The 13,894-nt window shown below is 41.1% G+C and overlaps 2 protein-coding genes and 1 long non-coding RNA gene across 5 annotated transcripts; 2 read left to right on the forward strand and 1 right to left on the reverse strand.

Moving 5' to 3' along the window:
* The first annotated feature begins 2,417 nt into the window (after positions 1–2,417).
* Positions 2,418–5,494, forward strand: LOC113589673 (alcohol dehydrogenase 1-like). 2 transcript variants are annotated; one of them, XM_027029436.3, is made up of 9 exons: positions 2,418–2,555; positions 3,060–3,161; positions 3,423–3,564; positions 3,694–3,781; positions 3,884–4,103; positions 4,280–4,540; positions 4,651–4,783; positions 4,885–5,023; positions 5,115–5,494. In XM_027029436.3, the coding sequence occupies exons 1-9, from the start codon at positions 2,538–2,540 to the stop codon at positions 5,143–5,145; spliced, it is 1,134 nt and encodes a 377-aa protein (XP_026885237.3). In that variant the 5' UTR covers positions 2,418–2,537; the 3' UTR covers positions 5,146–5,494. The 2 variants fall into 2 exon arrangements, with proteins under 2 accessions (XP_026885237.3, XP_081580648.1); XM_081724522.1 differs by lacking the exon at positions 2,418–2,555 and adding an exon at positions 2,908–2,926.
* A 1,806-nt stretch (positions 5,495–7,300) lies between these two features.
* On the reverse strand, positions 7,301–10,411 carry LOC113589679 (uncharacterized). The gene is made up of 2 exons (XR_003412012.3): positions 9,655–10,411; positions 7,301–8,384 (listed from the first exon to the last, which is right to left on the reverse strand). It is a non-coding gene; the product is annotated as an uncharacterized LOC113589679 (long non-coding RNA).
* An 87-nt stretch (positions 10,412–10,498) lies between these two features.
* Positions 10,499–13,794, forward strand: LOC113589678 (alcohol dehydrogenase 1-like). 2 transcript variants are annotated; one of them, XM_027029442.3, is made up of 9 exons: positions 10,499–10,612; positions 11,124–11,225; positions 11,487–11,628; positions 11,758–11,845; positions 11,948–12,167; positions 12,344–12,604; positions 12,715–12,847; positions 12,949–13,087; positions 13,179–13,794. In XM_027029442.3, exons 1-9 carry the CDS (start codon positions 10,595–10,597, stop codon positions 13,207–13,209), a joined length of 1,134 nt encoding a protein of 377 aa, XP_026885243.3. In that variant the 5' UTR covers positions 10,499–10,594; the 3' UTR covers positions 13,210–13,794. The 2 variants fall into 2 exon arrangements, with proteins under 2 accessions (XP_026885243.3, XP_081580570.1); XM_081724444.1 differs by lacking the exon at positions 10,499–10,612 and adding an exon at positions 10,973–10,990.
* The last annotated feature ends 100 nt before the right edge of the window (positions 13,795–13,894 follow it).

Here is a 13,894-nt window from a genome sequence, read left to right on the forward strand (position 1 = left end):
TAATAAGCCATTGCGGTTGTAAGGTATTCATGGATGCTGCAGAAGGGAAAGGTCATGTGCTAAACTGTCCTTGTCTGCACTGCACCTTCATTCTGTCACATACCCGCACAAGTGATCACCAGGACATGTACACATATTCCACTGGTTCTTAGGTTCCACAGCTTCATGAAGAGCTGAACAACAAGATTTGGACAGGTTTGTGCATGTGTCTATGCGTATTATGTAATGCATATATGCTATTTTTACTTTGCTATGTCGAAATGATCCAAGTCCCTCGTTCAAGTGTTTCTTTCTGTGTAGGTCTCATATTTGAGGTGCAAATCAGAGCATGCAGAGACTGGAGTAAACATTTTAGAGCAGCAGCAGAAGAAAGAGATGGAGTTAAGCTGTAGCTCCACCCAGGAGCTTATGTCCAGTCAAGATATGGGCAGCATCGTGGAGAGCTTGAGACTTAAAACTCAACAGGTCTGTAGCACTGTACAAAGGCAAAACATCTTAGAAATAGCCCAGCGGGTGTGCACTCGCTCACTGTCACCAGCAGAAGCCTCTGAGCGGCCAATGGCTACAGGCTAAGACAGAAAAAGATGCAGAGGGAATACAGCAACTAACCAGTAGGTCACTAAGAGGGCAGAGCCTGGACTAAGGGCTATTGCAGGCCCTAGATGAACATCTGGAAATCTGGAGGCAGAGACAGAGAGAAATGAATTGATTTGCCATAATATTAAACTGCAGTAAACTGTGACAGCTGAATAACAGAAAGTGAATGAATCTGTTTGCCTCTTTGTTTCTCAGTTGTGGTATCCAGCAAAAGTTGGAGGTGTAGTGAAAGCGATCGTGTGAGTTATGGGAGAACAAGTATTTGTATTTCTCCAGGGCACAGTCTTTATGCTCTTCAGCCTCTCCTCCTCTGCCTCCAGCAGATTCTAGTGGAGGCCATGAACTATACCATTTAACACACACTGTGATGACTCAGTGTGTCTTTATGTGTGCAAGTGAGTGAAACATTTCAGAAAGTAAAAATGTGATCTCCCAAGAAACAACAGAAACAACAACAAAAAGGAATCTGAATTATGTTTTAAAATAAAGTTTTAAAACTACATTTGATAAGGATAGGTTTTCGAACTATAACCTGTAAAAAGTCTAAAATGTGTAGTAGAGAGCTGAAAACACCCTAAATGTTTTTAAAACTCCAATACCAGGTGTAGTCCTAATATAAAACATATTCATTTGATTAGAATCACTGCACAGAAATCTTCTGCTTTGGTCAAAGTTTCAAACCTTTGCTATGTGTGCTATGAAGAAGCTTCTCTAATTCATATGCTCTGGCCTTAATAACTTTTAAAAAACACCCTTGAAATACATAGCAATACAAAAATCAGCTGTGTCTCTATAGTTACTGTGTCTGGTACCTCTCACTATACTCTATACTCCTGACTGAATTTCCAGTCTGTACATACACAGACACATTTACTGCTAAGTTCAGGCAGTTACCTAGAGATTGCATAACCCCAAACCCTACATATCCTAAAACATGCAGCTCTTAGCTAATCTGTTTATTTAAATTTCTAGCAGCCTAACTTTCAATATTCAGCAAACACAGGAACATGAAAAGAAAACAAATTGTTTAGCTAAAATGGCATGTTATAAAAAAAAATAGACCTATCAGAACAGAATACATTCTGCAGGTTATCACAATGGCAAAAATGCTGCATTAAGGTAGTAAGGTAGTAAGTAAGGTAATGCTGCATTAATTCCAATTCATGCTGAGGCAAGTGTTCATCTTGGGGAAAATGTACACAGCTCCTTTCTGGTTGTCATGACTCATGTGCGATAAGTCCTCTTTGTGATTGCTGACTGCAGGTCCATTTGCTCCTGTGACAGAAGTGGCACAGAGGGAGCGAGAGGGGAGTGGAGTTCAGAAGAGTCTTTATTATCCATAACCGCTAATCTGGAGCGTGGAAAAAAGACGCTAATAAACGCAGCAGCGGAGAGTGTTTGTGGATCGGGCACTGGCGAAAGCTCTATAGAAATAAGAGACTGGCACTGTGCAGCGCTGACAACAGGTACCTCTGGGCTTATAAAGGGAAAACACAAGAGGGCAAAACATGGAACAGTGCTGGGGTGCGGTTTGTGTGTGTGTGTGTGTGTGTGTGTGTGTGAGAGAGAGAGAGAGAGAGAGAGAGAGAGAGAGAGAGAGAGAGAGAGAGAGAGAGAGAGAGAGAGAGAGAGAGAGAGAGTGGGCGTGTCCCTCCTGCTGGGAGGCCGGAGTACCCTGACAGCTTCATAGGCTACTTTATGTTTACTGGCAGCTGGCCTTAATTATACTCTTATGTATGCTTTGCAGTCAATTAAAATGTAATGTATAATTGTGGTACTTGCTGTTTTTTTCTTTATCAGTGAATCTGTTTACTGTACTATAGTCCCTCCCTAAAGAGGGAGAGAGGGAGGCCTTACTTCCTTACTGAGACGTTGGTGTTGGGATATAAATCAGTGCCAAACATTTTGTGCTCCCTCTTTCCAACTGACTGCACAAAGCCATGGCTACTGTAGGAAAGGTATGTATCTTTTGTCCTGCTTTCTTTTAGAAGAGCTCTTCAATATCTGCTCTTTCCCTTTTTCAAATTTTGTTGGCATTCACCAATAACAAACAATAATGTCAACAATCAACGTTTTGATGCTCCATGTACAGTTTAACAAAGCTGTAATGCACATTCTGACGGTGTTTAGAATGCAATTGCAGCAGATATCATTTGATCTGAGGTAACTGCTTTTCATTATTCAGTATAGGATCTTGCAGGTTGCTTTATTGTTACATAATGATGTTATTACAGTTACACCTGCATTTTATTTTTAATATTTTACTGTGGTTTTAAATTCAGCTCTACTGTCTACATAAGAATCAGTGTTCCAGTCAGAAAAACAGATGGTTTGAAAAGCTCCCTGTATAGCCATAGATAAGTGAATATACAGAACTCACACATACTGCACTACTGGTATGAGAAGCAGAATTTTTATTCACAGATAATCTGTCTTAGACTCTGTGTGTTTGTATGCTTTAGGTAATTAAATGTCAGGCTGCTGTTGCCTGGGAGCCCAATGTTCCAATGGTGATAGAAGAGATCGAAGTGGCTCCACCCCAAGCAAATGAATTACGAATCAAGGTTAAACATCTCCTGTGTATTTCTTGACTGTTCAGACCACAGTGCCAAATCTGCAACTCAACATAGCAGAGAACAAGTTCCTTCTTCTATGAAAACATGCCAAATCAGTGAGACATAACTAACAGGCTTCCAAAAGATTTACAGCACAAAACAAATATTGTAAGATTAAAGTATCGATTCAAAAACAAGCTCAGTCAAACTGATCTTCAGGCTCTGGGTGGGAATCTGGATGCTGATATGTGACTGTGCCCTGGGCTCTAGGTGATAGCTACAGGTGTGTGTCACACCGACCTCTACCACCTGTTTGAGGGGAAGAACAAGGAGGGTTTCCCTGCTGTCCTGGGCCATGAGGGTGCAGGTGTGGTGGAGAGTGTTGGGCCTGGGGTAACCGAGTTCAAACCAGGTGAAAATAGCCAGCACATTTAACAAACTCTCGGTCACTCACCAGTCCTGCTCCATTTTCTTTAAGATTGCATTGATTTGCCCTATGGAGGATACTGAGAGTGTCTCTCTGTTTGTTGATGCGTTGCAGGTGATAAGGTCATTCCCCTTTTCCTCTCTCAGTGTAGAGAGTGCAGGTTTTGCAAGTGCCCAAAGACTAACTTGTGTGATCAGAGTTGGTAAGAAACTTACATAATTGGTCATAAATATGGAAATACCCTAAACGACAAGGCAAACAGGCTGTAACGGGAGGTTTATAAATGCAGAATGAAAATTTACAGGTCTAGCGATCGGTATGCTCAGATGTCAGACACCACCACACGCTTCTCATGTCGTGGTCAGCCCATCCTGCAGTTCATGGGCACCAGCACCTTTTCGGAGTATACCGTCCTGAACCAGGTTGCCGTGGCGAAGATCCACGATGATGCCCCACTTGAACGCGTATGCCTGCTTGGTTGTGGCATCTCAACCGGCTACGGAGCCGCTATCAACACTGCCAAGGTATGTGCAATTCCACAGTTAAAGATTAATATGCAGTAAATCTCAGTGGGACTAAGGGGTGGAAAATGTACTGTACACATTGGTAGAGCCCAACCCATCATGTGTAAACAGTGTTGACTATGAGACTAATGGCTTGGGTGTGCTGCTGCAAAAATAGGTCTTTATTGTGCATGCAGGTGGAGCCAGGGTCTGTGTGTGCAGTGTTCGGGCTGGGTGCAGTGGGCCTTGCCGCTGTCATGGGCTGCAAAAATGCTGGCGCTTCCAGGATCATTGCTGTGGACATAAATGAACAGAAGTTTGAAAAGGCCAAGATCTTTGGAGCCACGGACTTTGTAAACCCGAAATCGCACAAAAAGCCCATCAGTGAGGTTCTGGCAGAAATGACCAATGGGGGGGTAGACTTCTCAATGGAGTGCGTGGGCAATGGGGCTGTTATGGTAAGCAGCGTTAATGTGGGTTTGTATATTGAACCTTTTCCATATGTGTAAGTTCTGATTAAAGTGCCTATGTGTGTCAGTATTTCATATATATGAGCATTTATTTGTAGAGGAGTGCGCTGGAGTCCTGTGTTAGAGGCTGGGGAGTGAGTGTGCTGGTTGGTTGGACTGATGTTCAGGACTTCTCTGCTCGGCCAATTCAACTAATTTCTGGAAAGACCTGGAAGGGATCCCTTTTTGGGGGTAAATGGTCAAAGGCAAAATTAATTTACAAGGAATCAAAGGGTTTTACTCTGATGAATCTTATTAGTTAATATGTGAATGTCTGTGTATATTTATTGCAGGCTTTAAGAGTAAGGATTCTGTCCCAAAGCTAGTGCTGGACTACATGGCTGGACGTATAATGCTGGACGAGTTTGTGACACACACTATGAGTCTGGATCAGGTCAACGACGCTGTTCAGCTCATGAAAACTGGCGGCTGGTACTTTCTCCATTATTCTGCTACTTTCAAATGTTTTTGTTTATAAAAAACTTGTGTATTTAAGTAACACACATTTCCTTTTTTCAAACAGCATTCGAACCATCATAAATCTATCCAAATGAGAAGTCGATGGCCGGTCAAATACCATAGCTGTCTTCCCATTCTGCTACATTTTTTTATGTAATTGGGGCTCTGAAATCCTATAGTACTCATAAAAACATAAAATCATACACATGCAAGAATTCATGAATTTGCCTGAATTTATGCTAGCTCTGAGAAATGTCATCTGCATAGAATTTTAAGTTTATAACCGACAATTTGTGAACTGTATTGTATTTGTGAATTGTATAACTAATGTTCTAGTTAAACTATTACGCAAATATTAGAAGAAGCTTCCCTAATACTAAAAGACACATTTATGCTCCTATGTAAACTTAGCATGTGAGAGAATAAAATGCAAATGCAAAGATACTTCAGCTTCCAATCTTATTTAAATATTACAGTATTGTCTCCTTACCTTCATAATAACGTTGACCTTGGCTAACTCACTGTGGGTCTAACTTGGTAATAAAAAGAGAAAATTTAAGCTATACTGATGATGATCATACATCCACACTTTCTCTTTTCCAAATATGACTCCACCATGTGTCTCTGTGATAGTGCAAAGAAGATCTTTGTATGTCATTTTGTCTTTGTCCAGTGATTTGCATGTTTGGGTCCCCCCCACTAAAATTGTACATGGAGACATCAATACAGCCAGAAACAGCTCTGCCAACATCACAACCATCTATCCCTCCTCCACCTCCTCCACCTCCTCCAGCTCCACCCCTTAAAAGGCGCAATTATCGCCTTATAAGGGGTGGGCCAGCCCCAAGATGTTACTGCTCTCTGAGGCAATGTGGACATTGAGCATTACTTGACACTTTTGAGTGAATTGCTCAAGCCTGTAGGTGGCCAGGGGAGGACTGGACACTGCACCTAGTAACCCTACTCATGGCTAAAGCAAGGGTGGCCTATGTCACCATGGATACGGAGGAATTGGAATTATGACCAAGTCAAAGTGGTACTGTAAAAGTACAAGATCAACAGATGGCACTTCAGAGCCAACATGGTAAAGGAAGGTGAAACCCCTAAAGAATTATGAATGTGATTAGAGGATTTGCATGACAAATGGATGACACCAACGAAAAGGAGGAGAAATTAGTGTACTGGAACAGTTCCCCAAGGTCATAAAGGTCATGGTGATACAGCTGAAGTTAAGAGGGAGAATGGAATGGAGAAAATCAAGGGCACCACCATGCCAGAACAATTACCCAATCCTAATTTCCCTGAATTTATTAAAAATAACATGCAATAATTCAAACATTTGCCTGAATTTTTGCTAGCTCAGTGAAATTTCATCTGCATAGAATTTGAAACTTTAAATTTGTGAACTGTATGTGTGAATTAGTTTCTATAACTAATGTTCTAGTTCAATTATAGGGCACATACACAGACATCTAGAATACACATTTATGCTTTTATGTAAACTTTTAGCATGTCAAAGAATAATAGAATGTTGAACTAACTCTTCATGGACTTGAAAATAAAGAGAAAATATGAGATATAGTGGTGAAGTTGATCCATCTACTCATTTCCTCTTTTTCAAATGATTCTACACCATGTGCAACACCCTCCCTTTCGCAACATGAAGAGTTAGGAAATTCTGGAATACATCCACTCGCATATTTCTCCAGAAGACTGAAGCCAACAGATAAATTTACATCCAAACATCTTTAACAAATACAATCTGTGGACTTCATACGTGTTTTTTTTTCTGATTTTAACACTTTGTTTTGTTCACTGGCAAGTTCACCCAGAAGCATAAACCAGAGCTAGTCATTTCCACAGACTCCTTTTTAACATTTACTCATCTACTGCTGTGTAAATTGGATGAACTCCAACTGCTAAGAATCTCCCTAAATAAACATGTCCCCTTTTGCACTATTGATTTGGCCAGCAAATTATTTCTGCAGATTCTACATGGTTCTAAATGGTTAAAGTCTACAACTGATCAAATAACCCCTCTGGTAATGTGAGAGAGTGAGAGACACAAAGGGTCAGATAGGGAAATGACGATGACATGCGTTTTTTCTAAAAGCATCAGATTAAGGCTCTTCTTGCTCATCTACTTTATGTTCTCTGTTGGTATTCTAGGGTTTGTATGAATCTCTGCTATATTAGACAAATCTCAACCACACAGGTTTATAAAGTTGTCTAGAAAACACACAGAGACCATTCACAAGGAAAATATGCTTTAATTCAGCTTGGATGCAGACCACTGAAATTGATCTAGGTTTCAGACAGACAGAGAGCACCAATGACCCAAACCTCCCACTGTTAAATCAACCCTGCTGAACAGCTCTGTACCTGGCAATGCATAAGTCAATGACAAATTGTACCTTTCCAACAGAGAAAGATTCAACCAATGGGAGAACCTTCTGCAACTGTTTGGTCTTTATATGGTCACAAGACCTCAACATAAATGTTTTCCTACATGTGATTACATACAAATATGTCATAAAAGAGTCTGATGCACGCTGGTAAAACTTCACAAAAGACTGTTTTAATGTAATAATGTTGTGAAGCACTCTTAACAGGAGGCTGTGGTCAGAGATTTTTCTCAGGATAAACAATGAAAGAAAAAAGAACTACAGAAAGGTTTTGTTCTGTTTGGTATCATTTGGAATGACACTTTCACGTATGCTCACCATCCATAATCACCTGGCCATAACCAGCACACACAATGTTCTAAACTCCCACAATGCCCACTTAACCAACAAAGCACACAAACAAATCAGAAACATATGGGTATTCCAGGCTACCCACACACACCCACATTCACACCCCCCCACCCCCATCCCCAACACCCACACACACTCCCAAGCAGCCAGAGCAGGACGGTACTGCAAGCAGGTCAAAGGTCACTGCCTTCCGGTCTGGTCATATCCAAGTTGAGCCACATGACTGTTCAGATGACATACTCGTAAATAAACAAATCACGGCTCGTCGCCCAATTAAACACTCCGTTACCATAATCACTCAGCCAGTCTCTTGCCCAACAGGGAACTGAACTGAGATTGGCTGATCAGTGACACGGGTGGAGTGGATTTGTCCTCCACTGGAGGAAGGCCATGTTGTTCTCACCGACCACTCTACATCTGAGACAGGAAGTGAGCGCGGCCATTGTCTTCAAGGCGACGTGTGAGGATGTCACAACCTGCATCGGTCACCAAGAGTGTGTGTTCAAACTGGGCAGAGCGTTTACCATCTCGAGTAACTGCTGTCCAACCATCAGGCCATGTTTCATCCTGCCAGCCACCTACACAAAAAGGTTAAAAAAAGTTTTTAGACTAGTGACTTTAATGACTGATCAGATATGATATAGTGGAGTTTTACATTAGCGCACAGCACACACACACACACACACACACACAAACTACAACCAGGAGGGAAGGTTAAGGCTGTGTGAAGACAGACGAACCAGCAGGTCAACTTCTATCAAGTGCTCAGACCTATACAATTGTAAGCTCCTTTTATCTAAATACATTGCTTCTTTGGTTTTAGCCATTGCAGAAAACATTTACAGCCAGATATAAATGTATCTTTATTGGCACTTGGTTATTTAGTAAACACTGCTCTGTCCTGTGCTTTAAGATTGATATATCCCAGGTCACCTTGTTTGCTAAAGTTTACAAAAGCTGGGCTACTATACTTGTCCATGAGTCTAAGACAGGCCCTTGTTCACTCATGTGCTCCAAGTGATCTGTGTGGCCAACCAGAGCCCATAAACTACAAACTCCACCTTGCAACTCTCAACCTTTTTCATGCTGGATTTGGATTAGGTGAACAACTATGCGTACTATATTTAAATAACACCAAATTACATTTAATCAGTCACATTATAGGTTGCATAAACCTAGCAGGCTGAATAAACAATGTGGGCCCTGTCCCTAAATTTATTTGCTGAGTCCATAGCACATTTACACGGTCACTTTAAGATGAGCACAGTCCTCGTGATCGATAGTCTCTCGAGAGGTTAAGAATGGATGTCACATCACATGTAAGATCTGCTTACATAAATATGATAAAGGCTGACTGAGCTACCCTGCTTTAATTTTTACGAAAGCTTACATTTCTGTAAACACTACAGTGTTTCCTGTGTCTATAAACACTAGTGTTTTCTGTAGGTTGCTTGTTTGAGTGATTCAGCTTCGCCAGCCATATCCTTAAAAAAAAAGATGTGATAACTAATTTCGAACACAAGCGATGCACACTTGCAGCAAACGTCAGATAGCTTACAGGTCTGTCCTTTTGTGGAATAAGTCCAAGTCAGCCCCATCTTGCCAAAATGAACATCTACTTTAGCATTTTGTATCATTTAGCTGAATCATTTAGCGGAGAACTTGAATGTTAACGTGTGTCAGAGACTTTGACAGCAAGCATAGCACAATCTCTAATGGTTGGGTAGAGCCTGGAATAGCCTGAAATAGCCTGTTGGTTCCCCCACCCCACCCCCCCTTACCAATCAGCATGCCCATGAGGCATGTGTTAGTTGATGGGGTTTTATTTAGGTTTGATGAGGCTCTTACCTTCACAGATCATAGGTTCAATAGTGAAGACATGACCAGGCTTCATCACCCCCACAGCTTTATTCTCTACACACAAACACAAAACATCTCAGGACCGGCACTGGTATATGCAAAATGTTCAGACTGTGGCTGTTCCAGAACATAATGCTTAGTGGGACATGCAACCCTTATTCCTTCTACCTAAACATACTGTGCATATTATAGTATACAAAGTGACTAAAGTGTTCACTCTCCTTGGATTTTTTTGTATATATCTGGGGATTTTTTTGGCCACTTGATAACACAAAGTACACCATAACATCAAAGTGGATAATACACACTTCTTGTTTTTCTAAACTATTTACAAATAAAAACAATAAATAATTGACTGCATAAGTACACCCTTGCTTTGACACACAAACTGCATCTAAAGCAACCAATTCTCCAAGCAAGAGCAGGATTCTATGGTGTAACGATTCAGCTGGCCTGAGTGCCGAAGGGCATGGTGCAGGACACACAGACTCCGTCGATAATGTGATACATTTTTTAACACAACATACGAATAACAGTGGCACTCACACACAACATTACCGACAGACATCACGTAAACATAGAAGTAAACACAGACTACAATAACATTTAACAAAGACTACATGCGTGTATTGACATACAGTAGCAGACTAACAATAACCAACACAATACAAACACTGTCTGTTTAAATAGACAAAGAAACAAGGCATACGCGTTCAAATGGGGCATGTATGCTTTGCAGTCAATTAAAATGTAATGTATAATTGTGGTACTTGCTGTTTTTTTCTTTATCAGTGAATCTGTTTACTGTACTATAGTCCCTCCCTAAAGAGAGAGGGAGGCCTTACTTCCTTACTGAGACGTTGGTGTTGGGATATAAATCAGTGCCAAACATTTTGTGCTCCCTCTTTCCAACTGACTGCACAAAGCCATGGCTACTGTAGGAAAGGTATGTATCTTCTGTCCTGCTTTCTTTTAGAAGACCTCACTAGTCTTCAATATCTGCTCTTTCCCTTTTTCAAATTTTGTTGGCATTCACCAATAACAAACAATAATGTCAACAATCAACGTTTTGATGCTCCATGTACAGTTTAACAAAGCTGTAATGCACATTCTGACGGTGTTTAGAATGCAATTGCAGCAGATATCATTTGATCTGAGGTAACTGCTTTTCATTATTCAGTATAGGATCTTGCAGGTTGCTTTATTGTTACATAATGATGTTATTACAGTTACACCTGCATTTTATTTTTAATATTTTACTGTGGTTTTAAATTCAGCTCTACTGTCTACATAAGAATCAGTGTTCCAGTCAGAAAAACAGATGGTTTGAAAAGTTCCCTGTATAGCCATAGATAAGTGAATATACAGAACTCACACATACTGCACTACTGGTATGAGAAGCAGAATTTTTATTCACAGATAATCTGTCTTAGACTCTGTGTGTTTGTATGCTTTAGGTAATTAAATGTCAGGCTGCTGTTGCCTGGGAGCCCAATGTTCCAATGGTGATAGAAGAGATCGAAGTGGCTCCACCCCAAGCAAATGAAATACGAATCAAGGTTAAACATCTCCTGTGTATTTCTTGACTGTTCAGACCACAGTGCCAAATCTGCAACTCAACATAGCAGAGAACAAGTTCCTTCTTCTATGAAAACATGCCAAATCAGTGAGACATAACTAACAGGCTTCCAAAAGATTTACAGCACAAAACAAATATTGTAAGATTAAAGTATCGATTCAAAAACAAGCTCAGTCAAACTGATCTTCAGGCTCTGGGTGGGAATCTGGATGCTGATATGTGACTGTGCCCTGGGCTCTAGGTGATAGCTACAGGTGTGTGTCACACCGACCTCTACCACCTGTTTGAGGGGAAGAACAAGGAGGGTTTCCCTGCTGTCCTGGGCCATGAGGGTGCAGGTGTGGTGGAGAGTGTTGGGCCTGGGGTAACCGAGTTCAAACCAGGTGAAAATAGCCAGCACATTTAACAAACTCTCGGTCACTCACCAGTCCTGCTCCATTTTCTTTAAGATTGCATTGATTTGCCCTATGGAGGATACTGAGAGTGTCTCTCTGTTTGTTGATGCGTTGCAGGTGATAAAGTCATTCCCCTTTTCCTCTCTCAGTGTAGAGAGTGCAGGTTTTGCAAGTGCCCAAAGACTAACTTGTGTGATCAGAGTTGGTAAGAAACTTACATAATTGGTCATAAATATGGAAATACCCTAAACGACAAGGCAAACAGGCTGTAACGGGAGGTTTATAAATGCAGAATGAAAATTTACAGGTCTAGCGATCGGTATGCTCAGATGTCAGACACCACCACACGCTTCTCGTGTCGTGGTCAGCCCATCCTGCAGTTCATGGGCACCAGCACCTTTTCGGAGTATACCGTCCTGAACCAGGTTGCCGTGGCGAAGATCCACGATGATGCCCCACTTGAACGCGTATGCCTGCTTGGTTGTGGCATCTCAACCGGCTACGGAGCCGCTATCAACACTGCCAAGGTATGTGCAATTCCACAGTTAAAGATTAATATGCAGTAAATCTCAGTGGGACTAAGGGGTGGAAAATGTACTGTACACATTGGTAGAGCCCAACCCATCATGTGTAAACAGTGTTGACTATGAGACTAATGGCTTGGGTGTGCTGCTGCAAAAATAGGTCTTTATTGTGCATGCAGGTGGAGCCAGGGTCTGTGTGTGCAGTGTTCGGGCTGGGTGCAGTGGGCCTTGCCGCTGTCATGGGCTGCAAAAATGCTGGCGCTTCCAGGATCATTGCTGTGGACATAAATGAACAGAAGTTTGAAAAGGCCAAGATCTTTGGAGCCACGGACTTTGTAAACCCGAAATCGCACAAAAAGCCCATCAGTGAGGTTCTGGCAGAAATGACCAATGGGGGGGTAGACTTCTCAATGGAGTGCGTGGGCAATGGGGCTGTTATGGTAAGCAGCGTTAATGTGGGTTTGTATATTGAACCTTTTCCATATGTGTAAGTTCTGATTAAAGTGCCTATGTGTGTCAGTATTTCATATATATGAGCATTTATTTGTAGAGGAGTGCGCTGGAGTCCTGTGTTAGAGGCTGGGGAGTGAGTGTGCTGGTTGGTTGGACTGATGTTCAGGACTTCTCTGCTCGGCCAATTCAACTAATTTCTGGAAAGACCTGGAAGGGATCCCTTTTTGGGGGTAAATGGTCAAAGGCAAAATTAATTTACAAGGAATCAAAGGGTTTTACTCTGATGAATCTTATTAGTTAATATGTGAATGTCTGTGTATATTTATTGCAGGCTTTAAGAGTAAGGATTCTGTCCCAAAGCTAGTGCTGGACTACATGGCTGGACGTATAATGCTGGACGAGTTTGTGACACACACTATGAGTCTGGATCAGGTCAACGACGCTGTTCAGCTCATGAAAACTGGCGGCTGGTACTTTCTCCATTATTCTGCTACTTTCAAATGTTTTTGTTTATAAAAAACTTGTGTATTTAAGTAACACACATTTCCTTTTTTCAAACAGCATTCGAACCATCATAAATCTATCCAAATGAGAAGTCGATGGCCGGTCAAATACCATAGCTGTCTTCTCCTTCAGCTAAATGATTTGGTTTTATTATAAAATCGGTGCTCTTAAGTCCTATAGTACTCCTAAAACATAAATTTGTGCACATTTATTAATTTAAAAAAAAATGCCTAAATTTATGTTAGTTCAGTGATAATATAAAGAGATAAAATAAAGAGAAAATATAAGCTATAGTGGCGAAGTTGATCTATCTACTCATTTTCTCTTTTTCAACTGATTCTACACCATGTGCAACACCCTCCCTTTCGAAACATGAAGAGTTAGGAAAAATTCTGGAATACATCCACTCGCATATTTCTCCAGAAGACTGAAGCCAACAGATAAATTTACATCCAAACATCTTTAACAAATACAATCTGTGGACTTCATACGTGTTTCTTTTCTGATTTTAACACTTTGTTTTGTTCACTGGCAAGTTCACCCAGAAGCATAAACCAGAGCTAGTCATTTCCACAGACTCCTTTTTAACATTTACTCATCTACTGCTGTGTAAATTGGATGAACTCCAACTGCTAAGAATCTCCCTAAATAAACATGTCCCCTTTGCACTATTGATTTGGCCAGCAAATTATTTCTGCAGATTCTACATGGTTCTAAATGGTTAAAGTCTACAACTGATCAAATAACCCCTCTGGTAATGTGAGAGAGTGAGA

The sequence above is a fragment of the Electrophorus electricus genome, chromosome 12 (assembly GCF_041902795.1).
Source record: "Electrophorus electricus isolate QZ-2024a chromosome 12, ASM4190279v1, whole genome shotgun sequence".
Lineage (NCBI taxonomy): Eukaryota > Metazoa > Chordata > Actinopteri > Gymnotiformes > Gymnotidae > Electrophorus > Electrophorus electricus.